Below are 17,488 nucleotides of genomic sequence, written 5' to 3' on the forward strand. Positions count from 1 at the left end.
AGCCCGCCGGATTGGGTTCGCCTGTTTTTCTGTTTGTCTCTGTGTCTGCCTCCTTCAGGATTCTCCTGGCCCTCGTGTTTTGTGCTCACTGTCGGTCACTGCACCTATAGTCTGAAATGCCCTGTCACGTCTCAGTCTTGCTGTCTTAACCTCACATACAGGGAAAATCTTTACTTAAATCGCATTCTTGTCAAGCTGCAGTTCATGCCCTTGATATCCCTTCCCTTATTAATTAATCGGGTTATGCATCATTGATGCTTTCTGTTGCATTTTGCTAAAGTAAAAACAGCCAAGTTTGACTTTCCCATCAATGTGAACTGGTACCAAGATCAAACAGAGCTTCACACATGCCAGTGGAGCTAAACCTGTGCACTGTTCACTGTGCACCCACTGGTCCACTGACAGACCCTTCCATGGCAGACTGTCGGCCATGCAAGCCAACCTTATACATCCTGTCCCTAAAGTAGGATACACTCTAGGGGGCACCTGCTGATGAAGGGGGGAAAATCCATCCACACAATCATCTTTTAGCTTCAGGACATCCTCTTCGGCCTTTTCAGTCAACGATGGGCCCATCAGGCAGCCACAAAGATGTGCAAAGGTTGCATTCCCGAGCACACATGGGTTCAAGTTATGATGCCATAAGACAGAGGAGCGGGTACTGGAGACCGACACATAAGTGAGCGGTCTTTGGATTATTTTGCGCATTCACCTAGGTATTCGCTAACTGTTTGAGATGGCGATGAGCAGGGCCAGCACATGTCTAGTGGCACTCGAGAAGTGTATCCCGCAAAAAAGCAAGTTGTTTTTTTTTTTTAACAGACTAGTGTCCATTCTGGAGATCACTTTTGAGAGAGCATAAAGGGGCACGAACAGTCAAGAGGAGGGTTGGACACATGGCGCAATGTCAGTATCAGGAAGGACAGGAAGAGATTTCCAGGATTGAACGTCAGCATCCTGCGAAAGGGATGAGAGGGGTCAGATGCGACCGAGACATTGAGATAGCTCCAGAGTTTAAATACAGCGGAGAAGTGAGCACCCGAAATGGAAGAGCGGGAAGGCACCTATGCACAACTGGTTCTGCACAGAGAAGGTTATACGCTCTTCAAAACCCTTTTCAGTAGCAGCCGACACAAATAGATACCAAGGGTTGACGGTGACACATGGAAGCAACCAGTCACAGTGCGGAAGAAAGCGTGAGGTAGAGGTAGGCAAGCAGTTGTTTGTCAGAATTTCCGACTCAGAAATTATGCTGACATAAATATTGTGTCCTTAATATTGTTTAGAAAAATATTGTCCATTGAGTTCCATTCCTTTTATTATGGCAGACCTGCAAACTTAAATAAATATTTCACTGCCATTGTCTTGGAGTGTTTCACATCCCTTAAAGGACATCGGCTCTTCAGAGCCTCCAAAGACAGCTGGAAGCCCGGTCCAGCAGTGGCTTCCGGCTCTTCTTCACTGCTGCTGTGTGACATCGGCTCCTCCGCGTGATAGGTCGTAGGTCAGCTACCGCACTGCTTCGGTTGGAAGAAGACCTATCAAGATGTGCCTGGGGTGGGGATTCTTACCTGCTGTTATTATCCATATATCATTATAAAAAGGCACTGTCACACATCCACACGGCTGTTTCCTAGATTTAAAACTTCTTTGAGCAATAACCAAAAAACAGAATGTTCAGACAAAGGTAACTCTATTGTGCTTTACCACATTTTAAACCTTTAAAGCAACTTGCAATACCAAAATAGATGTACAACCCTTTGGTGAGCACGCATGCTCTTGCACAAGAACGGCACTTATAATATGAGAGGATTCTCTAGGACTCGACATCACGATTAAGGACAGGCACACACCACGCCCTGAGGAAGCCCCAGGCCAATCAGGCCAACGTAGGGGGTGAAACACGTATTGGCTGTTTTATACTTTTGTCGCTTCTGGGATCTCTGATCCATCTCTGTTATGTGTGATTCTAAATCTTAACAGAGTCAAGCATTGAAACTAATACTGCGGAAGCAATAAAACAGAATTATTTCCATTAAAAAAAATAATGGGGCATATTATCAAGCCAGGCGATAAAATTATCGCCGCTTTAGCGGCAGAAAACTGCTGCTAAAACGGCGATAATGAGCTTGATAATATGCTCTATGGAATTCCAATTGAAGCCCATGTTAGACGTCCTTCACATCTAACATGGGCTTCAATTGGAATTCCATAGAGCATATTATCAAGCCCATTATCGCCGCTAGTTTTCTGCCGCTAAAGCGGCGATAATGTTATCGCCTGGCTTGATAATATGCCCCAATTTTTTTTCACTTGTTCTGTTATTCTCAGGAAGCACTCAAAGGCAGCCACGATCTGGCACTGGACAAAATGAGTTCAGGTTGTGCCAAATTGTCTTGAGTACGCAAGATTGGTGTAAAATAACATTCGCCCATCACAGCTTTGGCTGCTAAGGCATTAAGACATGAACACCGGGATTCAGTATGGTGTCAAGCTTTTACTGCTTATCCCCAGTACTGCATGTAACCCCTCCCCCCCCCCCCAGTACCTCAGTCTTACAGACAACTCAAGCGATCGTAAAATTGTCACAGGTCCTGTTCTAAAGATTGGGGCAGAATACCTCAGTGGTGGGAGGAGCAAAACCTCTGGAACGTGGCATGATGTGCACAGGTTTGCGTAAAGTGTCCTCAAGGAGGGAGGCATGATGATTGGTTGAAGCACGGAACTCAAGGTTGGCCAAGCTGTTCATCTTAATGTCTTTCTGTTTCCCCCGCAGACACATGTGCAGTGGTGATGGAGATCGATCATGACCGCAGAGTGGTCTATTCTGAAACACTGACGCTGGTGTCTCAGGACCGTGAAGTCCTTCTGGCTGCTGTGCAGCCCACTGAGGAGCAGGCCATGAGCCGCCTCACCGCACCCGTAGTCACCACCCAGCTCGACACCAAGAACATCGCCTTCGAAAGGTACAGGAAGACCAAGACACAAGAGCCTATAATGAGACAAACTGGGACTGAGATAAACCGTGTATCCCTAGGTGTCTAGGAGCCTAGTGCTGGATGGAATGATTGACTCTGGAAGAGTATAGGTGGTATGCAGGAATATCGCAAGGGAAATATCAGTGTGCCAATGTATTGTAGCCTAAATATCGAGGACCAAAATATCGAGAAAGTAAGACTATATAGATAAGTATAGATTTACTATTCTTAACTCCACATCCTCATATCTTGAAGATATTTATACATATATATTGACAAGATACATGTAAGTGGAGTTAAATTCTGTAAATATATACTTACCTTCAACATGTATTGGTTCTTGGTATTTAGGCTGCACAGTTTTGGCACACCAATATTTCTCACACAATATTCAGGTAGTATACCAGTATTTGGATCTTGAAGAGGGGACTGAGGGACAGTTAACTAAAGAGGATAACTCAAGTGATGGACAATATGTTGGAGAAAACTAAAAAGTGATGGAATGTGCTCAGAATAATTATAAATGATTCAGATGGATTCACAATTTCCACTTATTGCTTTTGTGCTGTGTAAAGGAGGTACTTCATGTCATGTGGGTATGTCCAGAGGTGAGTCACAAGCTTGTGCTAGTGCGCGACTTAGGAGATGGGCTGGACTCTCCCTTCACAAGCCAGGCTATGCTGGTTTGAATATGATTGGTTATCATATGTACAGATACAGACAAGCTCCTACCTATGGAATGGAATGTGACCAGAGTTATTATCAGGGGTTTAGATTAATTCAAGTATGTCCTTCCACCAATAGCAACATTAGAGTCTAACCCGAATGAGTGAAACTCCATAAAATGGTATGAAGTCAGTAATGTCCAGAGTAAATCATACTGTATAGATGTGTAAAAAACTCATACTGTGTAGAAGTGTACACAACTATAATATTTGATGGATGAAACTCTATAGATGTGTATGAGACAGTGCTGTGGCAAATTAGTGATTTTTGAGTGGCCCAAGGCCCATTTCATTCTTTATGTGTTATTCATTGATTTTCTCTGGCAGAAACAAATCTGGTATACTGGGCTGGAGAAGTGAACGAACAGAGACTGTGAACGGCTATGAGGCCAAGGTAAGGCTCTCTCACCATCATTGGCCAAGGCTTTGACCACCAAATGTGAGGCCAGCTAACATGTTTAATGCCAGTGCCTGGTTGTACAAAGACCAACTAGCACTGTAAGATGGCTGGCACAGTAGGCTCACTCCAGGATACTATGGGCACTCGTATAGGAATACAGGCCTGTACCTGGATGCATAACCCACAAAGATGCAGCTACTCCAGCACTCACCAACATGTGAACATCATATTGCTCTAAGTGGTTGGAGCATCCATCAGGGCCATGGGGAGACAGTGACACCAGTTTGCCTTTTGGAGGGTGTTGCATCAATCAGATGGGTTAATCACTCTTTGCATGAGGGTTGGCAACCTGTTGAAGGAAGCACCACCGCTCCAGGCATCATTCAGAATTGAATGGGGCTTAGCTCACAGGGAGTCATCCCCGCCGGAAGATTGGGTTTTAAAAGAAGGAACGTAAGTCCCCAGCTTAGAATGGGTCATGCACTGCTCAGGCCGCCTTTCGGTGATCCGGGCCAGCAGACTCGTCGGTGGCTGTGTAGTACTATAGAAGGTGGTACGGTGCAGAAAGTATTTTATTGTTTCTTTTTGTTAAAAGTTCCCCAGTTGTGTCATTTGCTTTGGAGTCATTTCATGTTGTTAATATGTGGTATCATTTTCAAATGTTTGCAGTGAAACTTTGTGCATCTAATATCATTTGAACACCCTGAATTCTTGGTGGTTGACCCCACACTATTTTTTTGTAACGTATTATATATTATGGTTCATGTACTGTGATTTATGGCTAGCATTGTGCGCCGTGAGTATTTTGATATTCCTGTATAGGACTGTCTTGAATTTGCTTTTTACATGAGACCTGTGTTACACAAATTGAAAATACCAATAAAGATACTTAAAAAAAAAAAAAAAAGAAGGTGGTACCGTGAATTGGAAGTAGGCCAACATGTGTGAATATCGGATCTATGCATGTTGGGGTGGATAGTGGAGACCTCCTGTTAAGCAAGCTATGATTGGATGGCACTTTCCTTTCCATACTGTTAAGTCTTTATCTGTGCAGAGCTTCCAAGTGAAATCGAAGTTAGTGTCACTGCGCCTGACAATAACCACTATTTCCCTTGGCACAGGTCTATAGCGCTTCCAACGTAGAGTTAGTGACCAGGACACGAACAGAGCACCTTTCAGACCAGCACAAAGGGAAAAGCAAAGGTAAATATAAGCAAAGGAGTATGAATAATGCTCACTACAGAGATTCACTAGTTTCTAGCTATTAGCCATGTTCCCATATAAGGTAGGAACATAGTGAAAGAAACATGTTTCTCAAAAGATAGCACCAGTTGGCCAAACTATTAAGCTAAGATTATAATTTCGTTCTGGTGCTTCAGCACAAGAGTGAGGGTATTTAATGTGGGCAGATTTGTATGAGAACCACTTAGTGTGTACATTATTTACATTTAAATAATTTTACTTAAACATATCTTATGTGGATAGACTGAAAATCTTGACTGGATTTATCCTTTCTTGACCTACGTTGGACAAACCAACACTGGAGCACATGTCTCCACTTAAGGAATATTTCTACTGAAACGATTGTACAAATTTACAGATAGAGATGTTTCATAGCTACATTGTGATTGGCGGAAGCTCTAATAACAACCCTGCCTCACACCATCACTTTCACTGAAGAACTCCTTTCTGCCCAGATCTTCACTTTGACCCACATTAGTCGTTTTCTCTTTATTCTCCCTCTATATGTTTTATTCTGTCTTTGCCATCAGTCCCGCATCTCACTGCTTAATTCCAGGTTTCACGTAAGGTTATTTTGGGCATTATGACAGCCAGAAATTTAACGATAAATATTCAGAAAATAATAGCCTAGAAGTCAGTGGCTTCCCTAGATCAGGAACACAGTGCAGGACCCTGACGATAAGAGGGGTTGCATCCTTTAGGGGGGCTGCTCACCCGAGAGACTTTGAGTTTCTGGCCGGTTCCATGACTGAGTAAAATGTTAGTGGTCCGTCACTAAACTTTGCATTGGTCATGGGAGTGATTTCGCCAAAGACTACAGTGTGTTTAATGTCACTTCCGGCTATGGAACCTTAGAAGTATGGTCTCGCAGACCGTTCTTTTTTCTTGAAAGAGTTACCCCTATTGCATATGCCTGGACTGACAGTCTTACAAACCTCATTACCTACTCTAGCTTCCATTTAATATTACCCACTAATCGTTTGTTTTTTTAAATTGAATTAAGGAAGTCAATCTGATATTTAAAAGCATGGAAATATTTTGACTTAAAGTTAGTTCCCCATTTAGACATAGGTGTGTATTTCTTCCTCTTCCAATAAGTTAACTGAAACGCTGCTTCCCGCTTTAGCAAACATTGTGATTTCCTGTTTTTTATGCAGGCAGTAAAACACCCCTCCAGTCCTTCCTGGGAATTGCTGAGCAGCATGTTGGGCCTAACAATGGGGTAAGTAAATAAGGCTTAATAGAAACATCCTTGAACCAATGAGTGATTTAAAGAACATTCTCATAGATATATAGCCAAACTGACGATAAAGAGATGGTCACGCGGACAGATTTCCGATCTATATCAACAGATGGACATATCTGTGGTATTCACTTTTTACCTATCCATGATTTTATGTTACATGTGGATCGCCAATCATTATGCCCCTGTTTTCACCTACTACACAGGGGGCAGAGGAGTAAAGTAAGGAGCTGCCGTTCGCCCGCCACCGTCTGTGTTTTCCATTTTCCTCCCATCCCAAAGCTGTACTCTGTCCTCTTCATCTGAGGAGAGAGTTAATCCTGCTTTGAAAGGCTCTCAGAGAGCATGCTCAAAGCAACCTGGGATTCCCTAATGATGTATCAATAGAGGGTAACACCTTCTGTGCCCCAATGTTGTTATGTCATTGTAGTGAGTAGCTAGGCTTAGAATCTGGTATTCACGCTAGTGGCGCTCAGTGAAAGCCATACATAGATACCCTCCCCAGTAATGGGCAGAGGCTTTACATCCTCTGATCGATCAATGAACACAATGGAGACCTGCACAAATACAGACAAATGCATTAGAAGACTTAACAATCATAGGATCAGAGTTTTTTCAAGCATGTGAGACCAAGCTCTAATCTGTGATCAGCTTGGTACATTTAGAAAGTGATCAATATGTGGGCTTGCACCCTACTTTTCGGCTGATGAATTGCTGAAGGTAGCTTGTTTTGGAGTGCCTCTTGTTATAGGCTAGCTCATAAATATATTTAGAGTTGCTATTTCATCGTAATCTCAAACTTCTATTTACTTTGTAGAAACGTTTTCAATTGCTTATCTGCTGTGGTTTTCCTGTAAGTTGTGTTTTGAATAGTTTTCGTACTTCCTAAGTAAGTGAAGCATGTGTGTATGTGTGTGTCTCTCTCTCTCTATATAAACAAAGGACTGGGCACTTTTAGATCGTCTTCTTTTACCCTTTGCATGACTTTCACTTGGCTGTCGAAGAGTGCTTAATTTGAGCAGGTGGTTTCCGGCAATGGCACTTAATTGTCGACACTCGCACTTATGACAGCTACCACATGGTGGTGCTGTTTGTATGAATTAGTGATGAGTAGAACAGCAATTGTTTATTAATTCAGTATGCATTGAAAACAACTAATACCTGCCGTCCAAGCTATCTTTACAGATTTAGGGGCCTGGAATAGGCTAACCTGTCCCACTTGTAGTGTGCTGGTTATTAGTAGTTGTGTACGTACTGTCATTGGCAATGCCGGCAGGGGCAATGTGTGGTGCAAGCTGCAGAGGACTCCTGACTAGAGCCCTGGCACTTATTTTTTTACAAATTAAGCACTGCCGTCGTATATCAGGCGTATGCAGGTTAGCAGGAATCAAACAGAAATGTTAGTCTCAAGGATGACCTGTGGCTGCCTAGAGGAGTAAAACCCTTAGGCCCTGTGTCGCTTCAACCACTTCAATCAAAAAAATAAACCTTTATGGAGACAATTAAATTTTCATCCTCTTAACCAACAGCAAAAAATTTTGTGTTGATAAGAAACATGGCGAGACCACATGAATAGTAAGCCGAGCCAAACACTTCTCATTATTGCCTGTGTAGCATACACCTAATTTGGGTAAGATGGCCACCCCAGACTCAAGATACAGGTAGAACCCAACATTCATGGAAGTCATTTGGGGATTTCCAGGGGTCACAGTTGCAACTCCTGGCTTGCCCCTTGTGACCCCTGCCACTGCCTTTACGACCCCTATCATGCAAGGTAGCTAAGGCAGTGCAAGGAATAGACATTAAACAGGAGTCTCTGAGCTTTTTTAGGTCTCGCCTGGCATAGGTTGCACACGTGCAGTCTCGCTGGCCAGATTTAATGATTTGGGGTATTTTGTGTAAAGGGCATTAAGCCCCGCCCCTCTATTCCATTGTCTGGCGTCACCGTTTATGCTAAACGGTGGGCGGCCATTGGAAAAGAGTTGGCTGTGACGTTTTCGTTCAGCTTTTTCTGCCATCCCACTTGGACGGCCTCACCTGCTTTCCTTCTGAAGTAAAAGGTTTCTTATCTTTATGGGGCCAAACACATGGCCCCATAAAGATAAGAAACATTTTACTTCAGAAGGAAAGCATGCAAGGCCAAGTGGGACGGGCGAAAAAGCCAAAAGTATACGTCATGGCGAGCGCTTGTTGTACTACATATTCTTTTAGCCTTAGAACACGCCCTAAGTTTGTTCGCTAGTGAAATAGTTCTAGTTATTCAAGCAGCTATGTAAGGAAAAGTCAGGAATCTCCACGAGTATCTGCTTAAATATGCAACGGAATAACTTTACCGAATTTGAAAGATATTTCTTACACTAAAAGAATAATGCAAGCATTGGATAAGTTATTTATATTTACTTTTGCGCGTACCGTAAATTAAAATATCTACCGTCGTGCCATGTACGGTTCATCTTTACTAAATAAAATGTCATTCGAATGTTCCAAAACGGCAGCTAATTAGGCTATGAATACAGTTGCTTCTGTTTTGTCCTCTTTCTATTTCACATAGAGTGTAATCACGCAACTAAAACAGCTAGTAGGATTAATGCCACAGTAAGTGTCTCGATCCAAAAAACTAAATTTCCCAGATTTCTCTAGTTTCGTTGTCCATTCAAACTTCCAAGGCTCACGGTGAGGGCGGGGCAGCAGAATGTATGCGAGTCGTGATTGGTCCACTGCTGTTTACGCCTCGCTTCCATTGGCGGCAGTTGCCTGACGCCCCCCCAGGGTAGGCTGCACCGTAAGATCCGGCCGTGGGAGTGGAAGAGACCCGTGTGTGTTAGGCTGGGCAGTGGGCACTTGTACCCATGGAGGACGCCGAGGGGCCTGTGGCAGGGGCGCAGGTCGGAGACTTTCATGGTGACGAGATCATCGAGGTGTTGGAGCTGAATGACGATGACCCGGACCCGGGTACTGAGGGGGTGCAGTGAGGTCAGGGGTACAAAAGGTGCTTATCTGGACTTAGGGGATCTTTCTAGCCCTGAGAGCATTCACGAGTTTTAATGAGTTCTTCTAGTGTTGATATTCTGGTCCATGTTGTACTTTTCATTGTATGCTGTGGGTCTGTCATAATTTAAAAGGTTGGCTTTTTCGAAAGTAGGCATGAAGTACAATAATGGGAGGCCCACATCCACTATTCCGAGAAATGCTGTGGTGTAGGGTCGTTGGGGAATATTTCTATCGGTGGCTACGACACTAGTAGTAGGCCAGGGCTCACAGGTCATTTTTTAGGCCTCGCCTTAGCCAGCGCTTATAGCGCTGCTCTGGCGAGAGTTTTAGTAAGCGGGTTTTGGAAGTGCTAACCTGGTGACTTTTTTCAGGCCTCCAGCTTGCGAACGCGATGTTGTGCACGCGCACAGCTGCTATCCTGGTTTCTAGCATTCCTTTCCTCGCATGTCCGGCTTTCCTCCCCCTCTGTCACCCGCTCCTCCCCCTCCCTTACTGCACGAAAGAGTTTGTCGGTGTCTTGTATTTTTGATCAAAGAAGACTGCATTTGTAATGCGTTTCCTCCCTTTTATTTACAACCACTTGGAGGGTTTTATAGTCTTTAAAAAGAAGTCGGGGGAAGTATTTTTTTTCATTTCAGCTTCCAGTATCGCGTTCTAAAGATTGGCTCTTATAAATAGGTTTTGTACTAGAGTGGTGGAGGCGAAAACGAGACGGGTTTTATCGCACTATTCTGAGAGACCAGCCAAATAATAACCTGTTGTTTTAAGAGCTTTAGAAAATAAGCAACCCGCGATTAAAAAACGGCAAATAAGCCTTTCCTGCTTGTGTGGTTTCTGCTATGTACTGTCTCTTGCTTTTGAGACCTTCACCGTAAAGGCCACGTATTGGGGGACGCGCAAACGCTCCTTGAAATATCTCGGTACAGTGGAGGGAAAAACTAAATGTGAACACTTTGATTTCAAATCGGGGTGTCTCACAACTAAATCCGGATAATTGGCATGAATGTCCGAGCTTTCATTTTCATCCGATCGTAGAAGATTTTTTTTTAGGGTTTTAAAAAGTACTTTAACCAAAAACGTTTAATTCTTAAAATACGATGGGAATACAGCGCTGTTAACCGAAGGGAGTTCGGCAACTCTTTAAGTATAATTATTTGTCCAGGCTCTTTGGGTGTTTTGGTTTGTTTCTTGAGTAGAATCAACACGTAAATGCGGCGATAACATTTATATAAGCCCGTTATAAAGCATGGAATGTAGTTCAACACCCGCTGACTTCATAGCGCCAAGGTTTCAGATTGCTTAAGTGTGACATTTTCGTAATTTCACTGTAATTATGAGTAGGGCTCCGGTTTGACTCTTATTTTCCAGGTAGTTGGTGCATCGTCTTACACCATTCAAGCTGCACTGCGAGTTGCGCAAGACAACAAACGTCTATTTTGATCAAAGTAAACCATGTATATTCCAATTTTATTCCATGACTTTGAAAAAGTTTTCCAAGTTCACAACTGAGGAAATGTGTTTCCAAGCTTCAGATGCTAAAAGACATGCCCATCCAAGCTTTATCCAGTAGCACAATGGAAATTCACAGTACGTCTTGGGCAACTATATGGAAATCCACCGAAAGCATTTTGGGCTTAAAGCCCTTCAGGAGTGACAGGAATGTAATGATAAGCCCATCAACATTGTAGGGAATCTTAAACAACGTCCATGAAATCATATGTAAATCATGTATGAAAATGCAAGCCTTAGCGTGCGTGTGCAACACTTCCAAAACCAGTGTTTTGCATGCCAAAAATAACCAAATCATTTGCGCTGTTGCACCAAATTGTGCATGCAGTTGTGCTACAAAAGTATTATGGGACAAATAAACAATGCTGTCTACTGTGTCAAATACGAGCTAAAACCGTTGTGCAAAATGCCCATCGTGAACTTAACAATTTACTCACTTTGCCACAGATGTAAAATCTAAACTTTCATGTCTCGACGCCAAGTCTAGCGCTTCAATTGGCATCCGTGAAACCAACCAAGAATGTGCTTGAGATAAACTGCTTGTTTTAAATCTAGCGAAATTCCCACAGGTGCAATCCTTCTAAATTGGAACACACCACGTGACTGTGTGCAGAGCCAAATAGTAAACATGAAAGAAATACGTAAACATCCTATTGACAAGAGCTTTCCTCGTGTTTTCTGCAAAAGAACATAATATGACAAGCATTGGCATAGCCAATAGGTCTCGCATTTGGGGTCTTATAAGTGTTTAGCCATGTAACAGTTGATGTTGTTGCACCAAGGATATTGTGCTGGATAACTTAACACTTATAAGGTCCCAAAGGTGAAACCTATTGGCTATGCCAATGCTTGTTTCATTAGTAAGTTAATTGTATAGTCCTCTGATTCATAACCAGTCAGGGATCGAGAGGGATGCTCTCAGAGTTCCGGCTGGACCTCGTCGGTGGTACAACCTGCCTCAGTGCGAGCGATGAAAGCGTGTGCTAGTCTGCCTTGCTGAATCTGTTGTGCAGGGAAAGTAAATTATTCTTGATGCTTCTTTGAAAAAGTGTAGCTTGCTTTCCTGCTGCCAAGATGTACATGTTCGGCAAGGAAGCAAAGCTTGCACTATTGCTGCCCAATTTGTTATAAATGACTCCATGTCATGTATAATACCTTTGCCAAATTCTGACTTTTTAGCCAACTGCACTTTGCATCCCTTTTTACCTCATAATGGCAGCATTAACAGCAAAGCCATACATCCCACAACACAACATGCGATTGGCTGAATTGCCAGTATTGGCTGAAGGTATTGTGTAATAGTGCCACTGGCAGACTTGCAAAAATGCATATTAAAATGAAGCACTTGACGTTTGGCTATTTTTCCAGTAGGCAGTCAAAAATTAAACAGATCAGTGTGAGAGAGGATAGCGGGAGCCTTTCAGATGCAGATGAGAGCATATTCTTGCTAATTGGATAACATTAACAGTCCTTCAAACAAGCATTGGCATAGCCAATAGGTCTCGCTTTTGGGGGCCTTATAAGTGTTTAGTTATCCAGCACAATATCCTTGGTGCAACATCAACTGTTGCATAGCTAAACACTTATAAGATCCCAAAGGCGAGACCTATTGGCTATGCCAATGCTTGTTTACTTTCTGTCGCCTGCAGGGAACCTTACTGTGTAACGCACATTCAGTAAAAAACATATATATATATGCTACTAAATTAAGTCATTTGTAACCTGGTGGCTTTATTCTAAGGTGCTCTAAGATTATTTGCAACTTGTTAATGAAGGCATGAAAACAAACTATAAAAAACACAAAAAGTAACAAACTTGGAACAAGGTGTCTCCATTTCTGTAGCTGCCCCTGGAGGGAAAGGGAAATATAGAAGAGGCAAGAGAAAGAGCGCCAAGGAAAGCTGGAAGAATGGAAGAGAAAAAATAGGACACTACAAAGTAATGTAATAGATGAGGTGTGTGTGCGTGAGAGAGAAGGAGAATACAGAACTGGGAGGGCTAGAAATCGGCTGTGAGAGAGATATGCATTACAGAAGGTGAGGGGGTAGCGAAACCGAGTCATGCAGGCTGGTGCGAGACAGTTCAGAGCGAGTCAGGGCGACAGAAGAGACAAAGAGACAAATGATAAAGAGACAGATTTGGAAGATACAACTACGAGGGTTCGGGAGAATAGACAGGTGGAAAATAGATCATGCACTGATGAGAGAGGTGAAAACATTTTAGAGAGAGGCAATAAAGAGGCAGACAGGTTAGAGACAGCTGAAAGAGAGACAAAGAAGGATAGACAGGTGAGAGATATTGGGTAAAAAGAGTAGCAGACAGGTTATGAACAGACAGCTGAAAAAGGGAAGTGGGAAGGTAGGACACAAGAAAGATAAAAAGGGGATACAGAAAGAGGTGAGAGTAAAAAGAAAGATATAGGTGAGAAATTTAGCTGAGAGAGCAGAGGAGACATGTCAGAGATGATAAAGAGACCACAGGTGGCAAAGAGATGGGTAATGGAGGAGTCAGGTAAATACAAGGATAGATGCATGAGGGAGACATGAAACAGAGTCAAATGATATAGACAAAGGAGAGTAGGCAGCTGACAACATGAAGAAACAGCAGAAAAGATGACAGTAGAAAGGAAGATATGGACCGGGGAGAATAGTGCTATATGAGAGATGACGCAGGAGAGAGGACAAAGACAGAACAGGACAAGGTGGATGGGAAGCACTGAAGAGAAATATGCAACATAGAAATTTGACAAGGGAGAGAGAGATTTGAAATGAGAGAAGGGGAGAGCTAAAAGAGAGAGACAGGGGCAAGAAAAGCCGTCATTTTCTCCAGCAAATAAATACAGCACTCTAGCATGATGATGGACAGTAGAGCAACGATGATGAATGACAGAGAATTAAACAGGTGTGCTTGGGAATATTAGGCCTTTTTATTTTATTTAAAAAACATAGACACTGCACTTATTTCAGGGTTGTAATTTTGGTGAAATCATTTCCTAGGATTTACTTCAGGACAAAGTTTAAATGATGTCCCTTTCTGTGATGTCATTGGGGTCAAAGGTTTTGTGATGTCACTTCCGCTACCCCAGGCATTTTGGTGAATTGACGTCCATGCCAACATTATGAAGAGTTCCACTGGGCAAGGCCTACTTTTACCGTCAAAGATTCAAAGCAAACACTCTGAAGAAAGTAATAATTAAGAGGCAGCATTTAAGTCAACGTTGGGTCTTACTCATTTTGAATGTGTGTTCCGAGGCCACCTGCTCCTGTTTTCATTCTGGGGTGAAATTCCTTACTAAAGAGCTGTCATTTGGGAACATTGAATGTTTCCTGGATTTACAAATCATGATCCGCGGGTGAATTGCGTAGGTGAACTTTCTTGACAAAAAATGGACTGTATGGTGAGTGTGTGATCACAGTGAGGGCAGTTTTATTATTTTAAATCCTCAGAAGGTGAAGCATCTTAGGCTTCTGTTATATCCTGCTTATGCTGATGCAATGCCAATCTACCACCAGTGGAATGTTCATGTTATGATGCTGTCGGAATGTTGGGATTCTGCAGTGAGTAATGACAGTTGACTGGGCTGAGCTGCCTGCTGGCTGCTCCTGGTGGGGTTCCTTATCTGGCCTACTTATGGTCTCCCTGTGATCTTGTACCATCTCCAATAAACCTACCTAAATCATCACAACTGAGTGGACTTGATCACTACAGTATTTTGGCGACGATTTTAAACTTAAAGAACCTACTTCTGTCACCTCAAGATCTTCAAGCAACTTCAACCTCAAGCAACTTGTAAAATTCAATTCCTCCTGCAATTCATATCAAGTTATCTCAACTGGCATCTTGACCCCACCAGTGACCTCCCATCGGTCGCCCACTACCAGCAGTCTGCCAGTTGTTCTTGTGAGGAAAAGCGTCTGGGGAGTTCTACTTCTGCAGCTGTCCATTCAGTCTTGGGCATCTACTCTCCAGAGTTATTGCTACGCGTCTTTTGCTGTGCCTTCATGTGAGGGTAAGCCTACTTCAAGCTTTCCTACGTCTGGGAAACTGCCTTCAACATGGGTAAGCCTGCTTGATTGACTTCAACTGCAACACATCCACGTCAATACTGACTGGATAAGAAATGTGTCTCTTTCATTTGTTCATCACACCGGTCAACCCCATACTAGTGTGCTGTACTCCATCTCTTCAAGCTACATCAACAACTTACTTCAATGATTTTATGCACACTGAGCCTTCCAGTGCAGTAAACCTGATTACTACAGCTTTGAAACAAAATACTTTGTGCTCATCAAAAGTCACAAATGTGCTGTCAGCCTGAACGTCTATATTTAAAAAAAAGAAGTTTGCTGCGTGTGGAAATCTTTATTTGCCTCAGAGCTTGTTACTTCTTGTCCACTTTGTGAGTTCGGTGTGACATGAATTGTCTTGAACTTTATTTGCACAGGAGGAAAGCAGGACTTTTGAATCGCATGCTAAGTGTGTCTTCACTACTGACGATCTTTGGGAGAAGCCTCACGAGGAAAGACAGGTGGGGCATATTTTGTCTGTGCTTTTCCAACTTGTTTGCGACCTCCTGTTTCCTGCATTTCCTAACTGCCACTTTGAATTAAAAAGTAAAGACTTTGCGCGTGCTTAACTGTGCGCTCTGGTCGCGTGAAGTCTCTTCCCTGCGCTGCCTCACGTCATCTAAAGAAGTTGCGTGTGACGTTCCTTGTCATCTGTAATGCCTTTTAGTGTTTTGGTGCACGTTTCTGCCGTGAACCACCCGGTGCGGCGTGCTCAACGTGCCGCCATTTTGTGGTTGGCGGGAAGCTCCTTTTATTCTACTCTTTGTCCCGCAAATTGTGCCAACCACGTCGTCTGAGTGTGGTTTCAATAAAGTTTTCTTTCTTTAGTGGCAAACACGACGATCTTTATTATGTTGCGGGATTTCTGCGAACACTATGAGGTATCCACGGCGTGTTTTTTGTTTCTCATTGGACGGTCTCCGGTTTTGGACGCTTTCCAGTTCACATAAGGTACATCTTAAGACAGTCCACGAATAACGCTCCTTCTAGAGTGGAGGAAGGGTGTGAATTTCTTTTGTCTCATTCTTAACAAGATGTTTATCAGCACTTTTATAGTACATTTTCAACGTTGCATCAATTTGTTTTTGTTGCTTACAAGTGCACGCTATTCTACTGTCTTGTTAGATGAATATATTTTATATTTTTCATGTGTCTTTCATGATCAAATCTTATTTTATTTACTGTAATTGTTTACTAGGACATGTTTTACAGTAATTTGTATATGATATCACGCCTGTCTACAAAGCCTTGTTCTTGGTTTCTACGTGGAGTCTGTCCCATCCTGGGTGGTTGGATTGTCCCTTACTAAAGGGTTGTTCTAAATACAGTACTTTTGTTTGCATCTTTTGTGCTCCTTGAGATAAGTCAGGGGTTCCGACCCTTACACTTTCAAGCTAATTTACCCTACACAGGGTGTATATTATGGGCCTTTGTCCCATCTGTTTTTTGTACAGTTTTGGTTTATGTCCCGTTTCTACGCTGTACTGTTTGGGTGTCAGTCCCATCTCTATTGTGCACAATTCTATTCGATCTTGTACCATCTCCAATAAACCTACCTAAATCATCACAACTGAGTGGACTTGATCCCTACAGCTTCCAACACTCCTCTATCTGAATATTATTTCTATCTAGACAGGTAAGTATTGTATGTATTGTATGACTTTCTATGTTCATGATTATACTATAATATTCATTGTTTTGTCACTGAATAGAATAGAGTAGATATTTGCCAACTTGTATTGATTATTATTTAAAACTAAGCTCTCTTCAAAGGTGTAGGATGTTGACTGCTGGCCTTTTTCTGTTTAGACTCTTATCACCCAGACGCTCACAGATACCAACCCCACAGCCATCACACCCGAAGAGTACTTCGACCCCGATTTTGACCTGGGAAATAGGGATATGGGTCGGCCGATGGAGCTCACAACCAAGACACAGAAGTGAGTTATAAGATCCACTATGCTGAATCATCATTGTAAATTGGACCACGCTGACAATAAGATTATATTGTCTTTCATTCCATTCCATTTCCATGGCCAAAGAAAGGTTGTGCGTCACCAGGCTAGTCCAAGGAAGGATCGGTTGTGGGCAGAGATGTCTCTATTTGGACCATTCTAAATGTACACACTTGGTAGCTTTCAAGACCACACAAGGGTGTTTTACAGATGTATGTGTGTGTTTGACCAACAAAAGAAGTACTAAGATAATGTTATACATTTTCTCCTCCTCCTTTTACTCATCCCAGGCCTTACTGTTTTGGGATGGCCATAGATATGATATTTTTAAGAAACCATGACTTGCACTATGTAGGGTTCTCCTAGAAGAGGCCGTGT

At 42.7% G+C, this 17,488-nt stretch overlaps 1 protein-coding gene across 6 annotated transcripts in view; it reads left to right on the forward strand.

Annotated features, from left to right (window-relative positions):
- The window catches only part of ANKRD13B (ankyrin repeat domain 13B), a 362,818-nt gene that overhangs the window by 298,025 nt on the left and 47,305 nt on the right, over positions 1 to 17,488 (forward strand). For all 6 annotated transcript variants that reach the window (XM_085649222.1, XM_085649223.1, XM_085649224.1 and 3 more), the window contains 5 exons: positions 2,777 to 2,966; positions 4,031 to 4,097; positions 5,225 to 5,306; positions 6,503 to 6,567; positions 16,965 to 17,095. In XM_085649222.1, the coding sequence (XP_085505348.1) occupies positions 2,777 to 2,966; positions 4,031 to 4,097; positions 5,225 to 5,306; positions 6,503 to 6,567; positions 16,965 to 17,095 (535 nt within the window). The remainder of the gene's footprint in view (positions 1 to 2,776; positions 2,967 to 4,030; positions 4,098 to 5,224; positions 5,307 to 6,502; positions 6,568 to 16,964; positions 17,096 to 17,488) is intronic.

The sequence above is a fragment of the Triturus cristatus genome, chromosome 3_2 (assembly GCF_964204655.1).
Source record: "Triturus cristatus chromosome 3_2, aTriCri1.1, whole genome shotgun sequence".
In the NCBI taxonomy this organism is placed as follows: domain Eukaryota; kingdom Metazoa; phylum Chordata; class Amphibia; order Caudata; family Salamandridae; genus Triturus; species Triturus cristatus.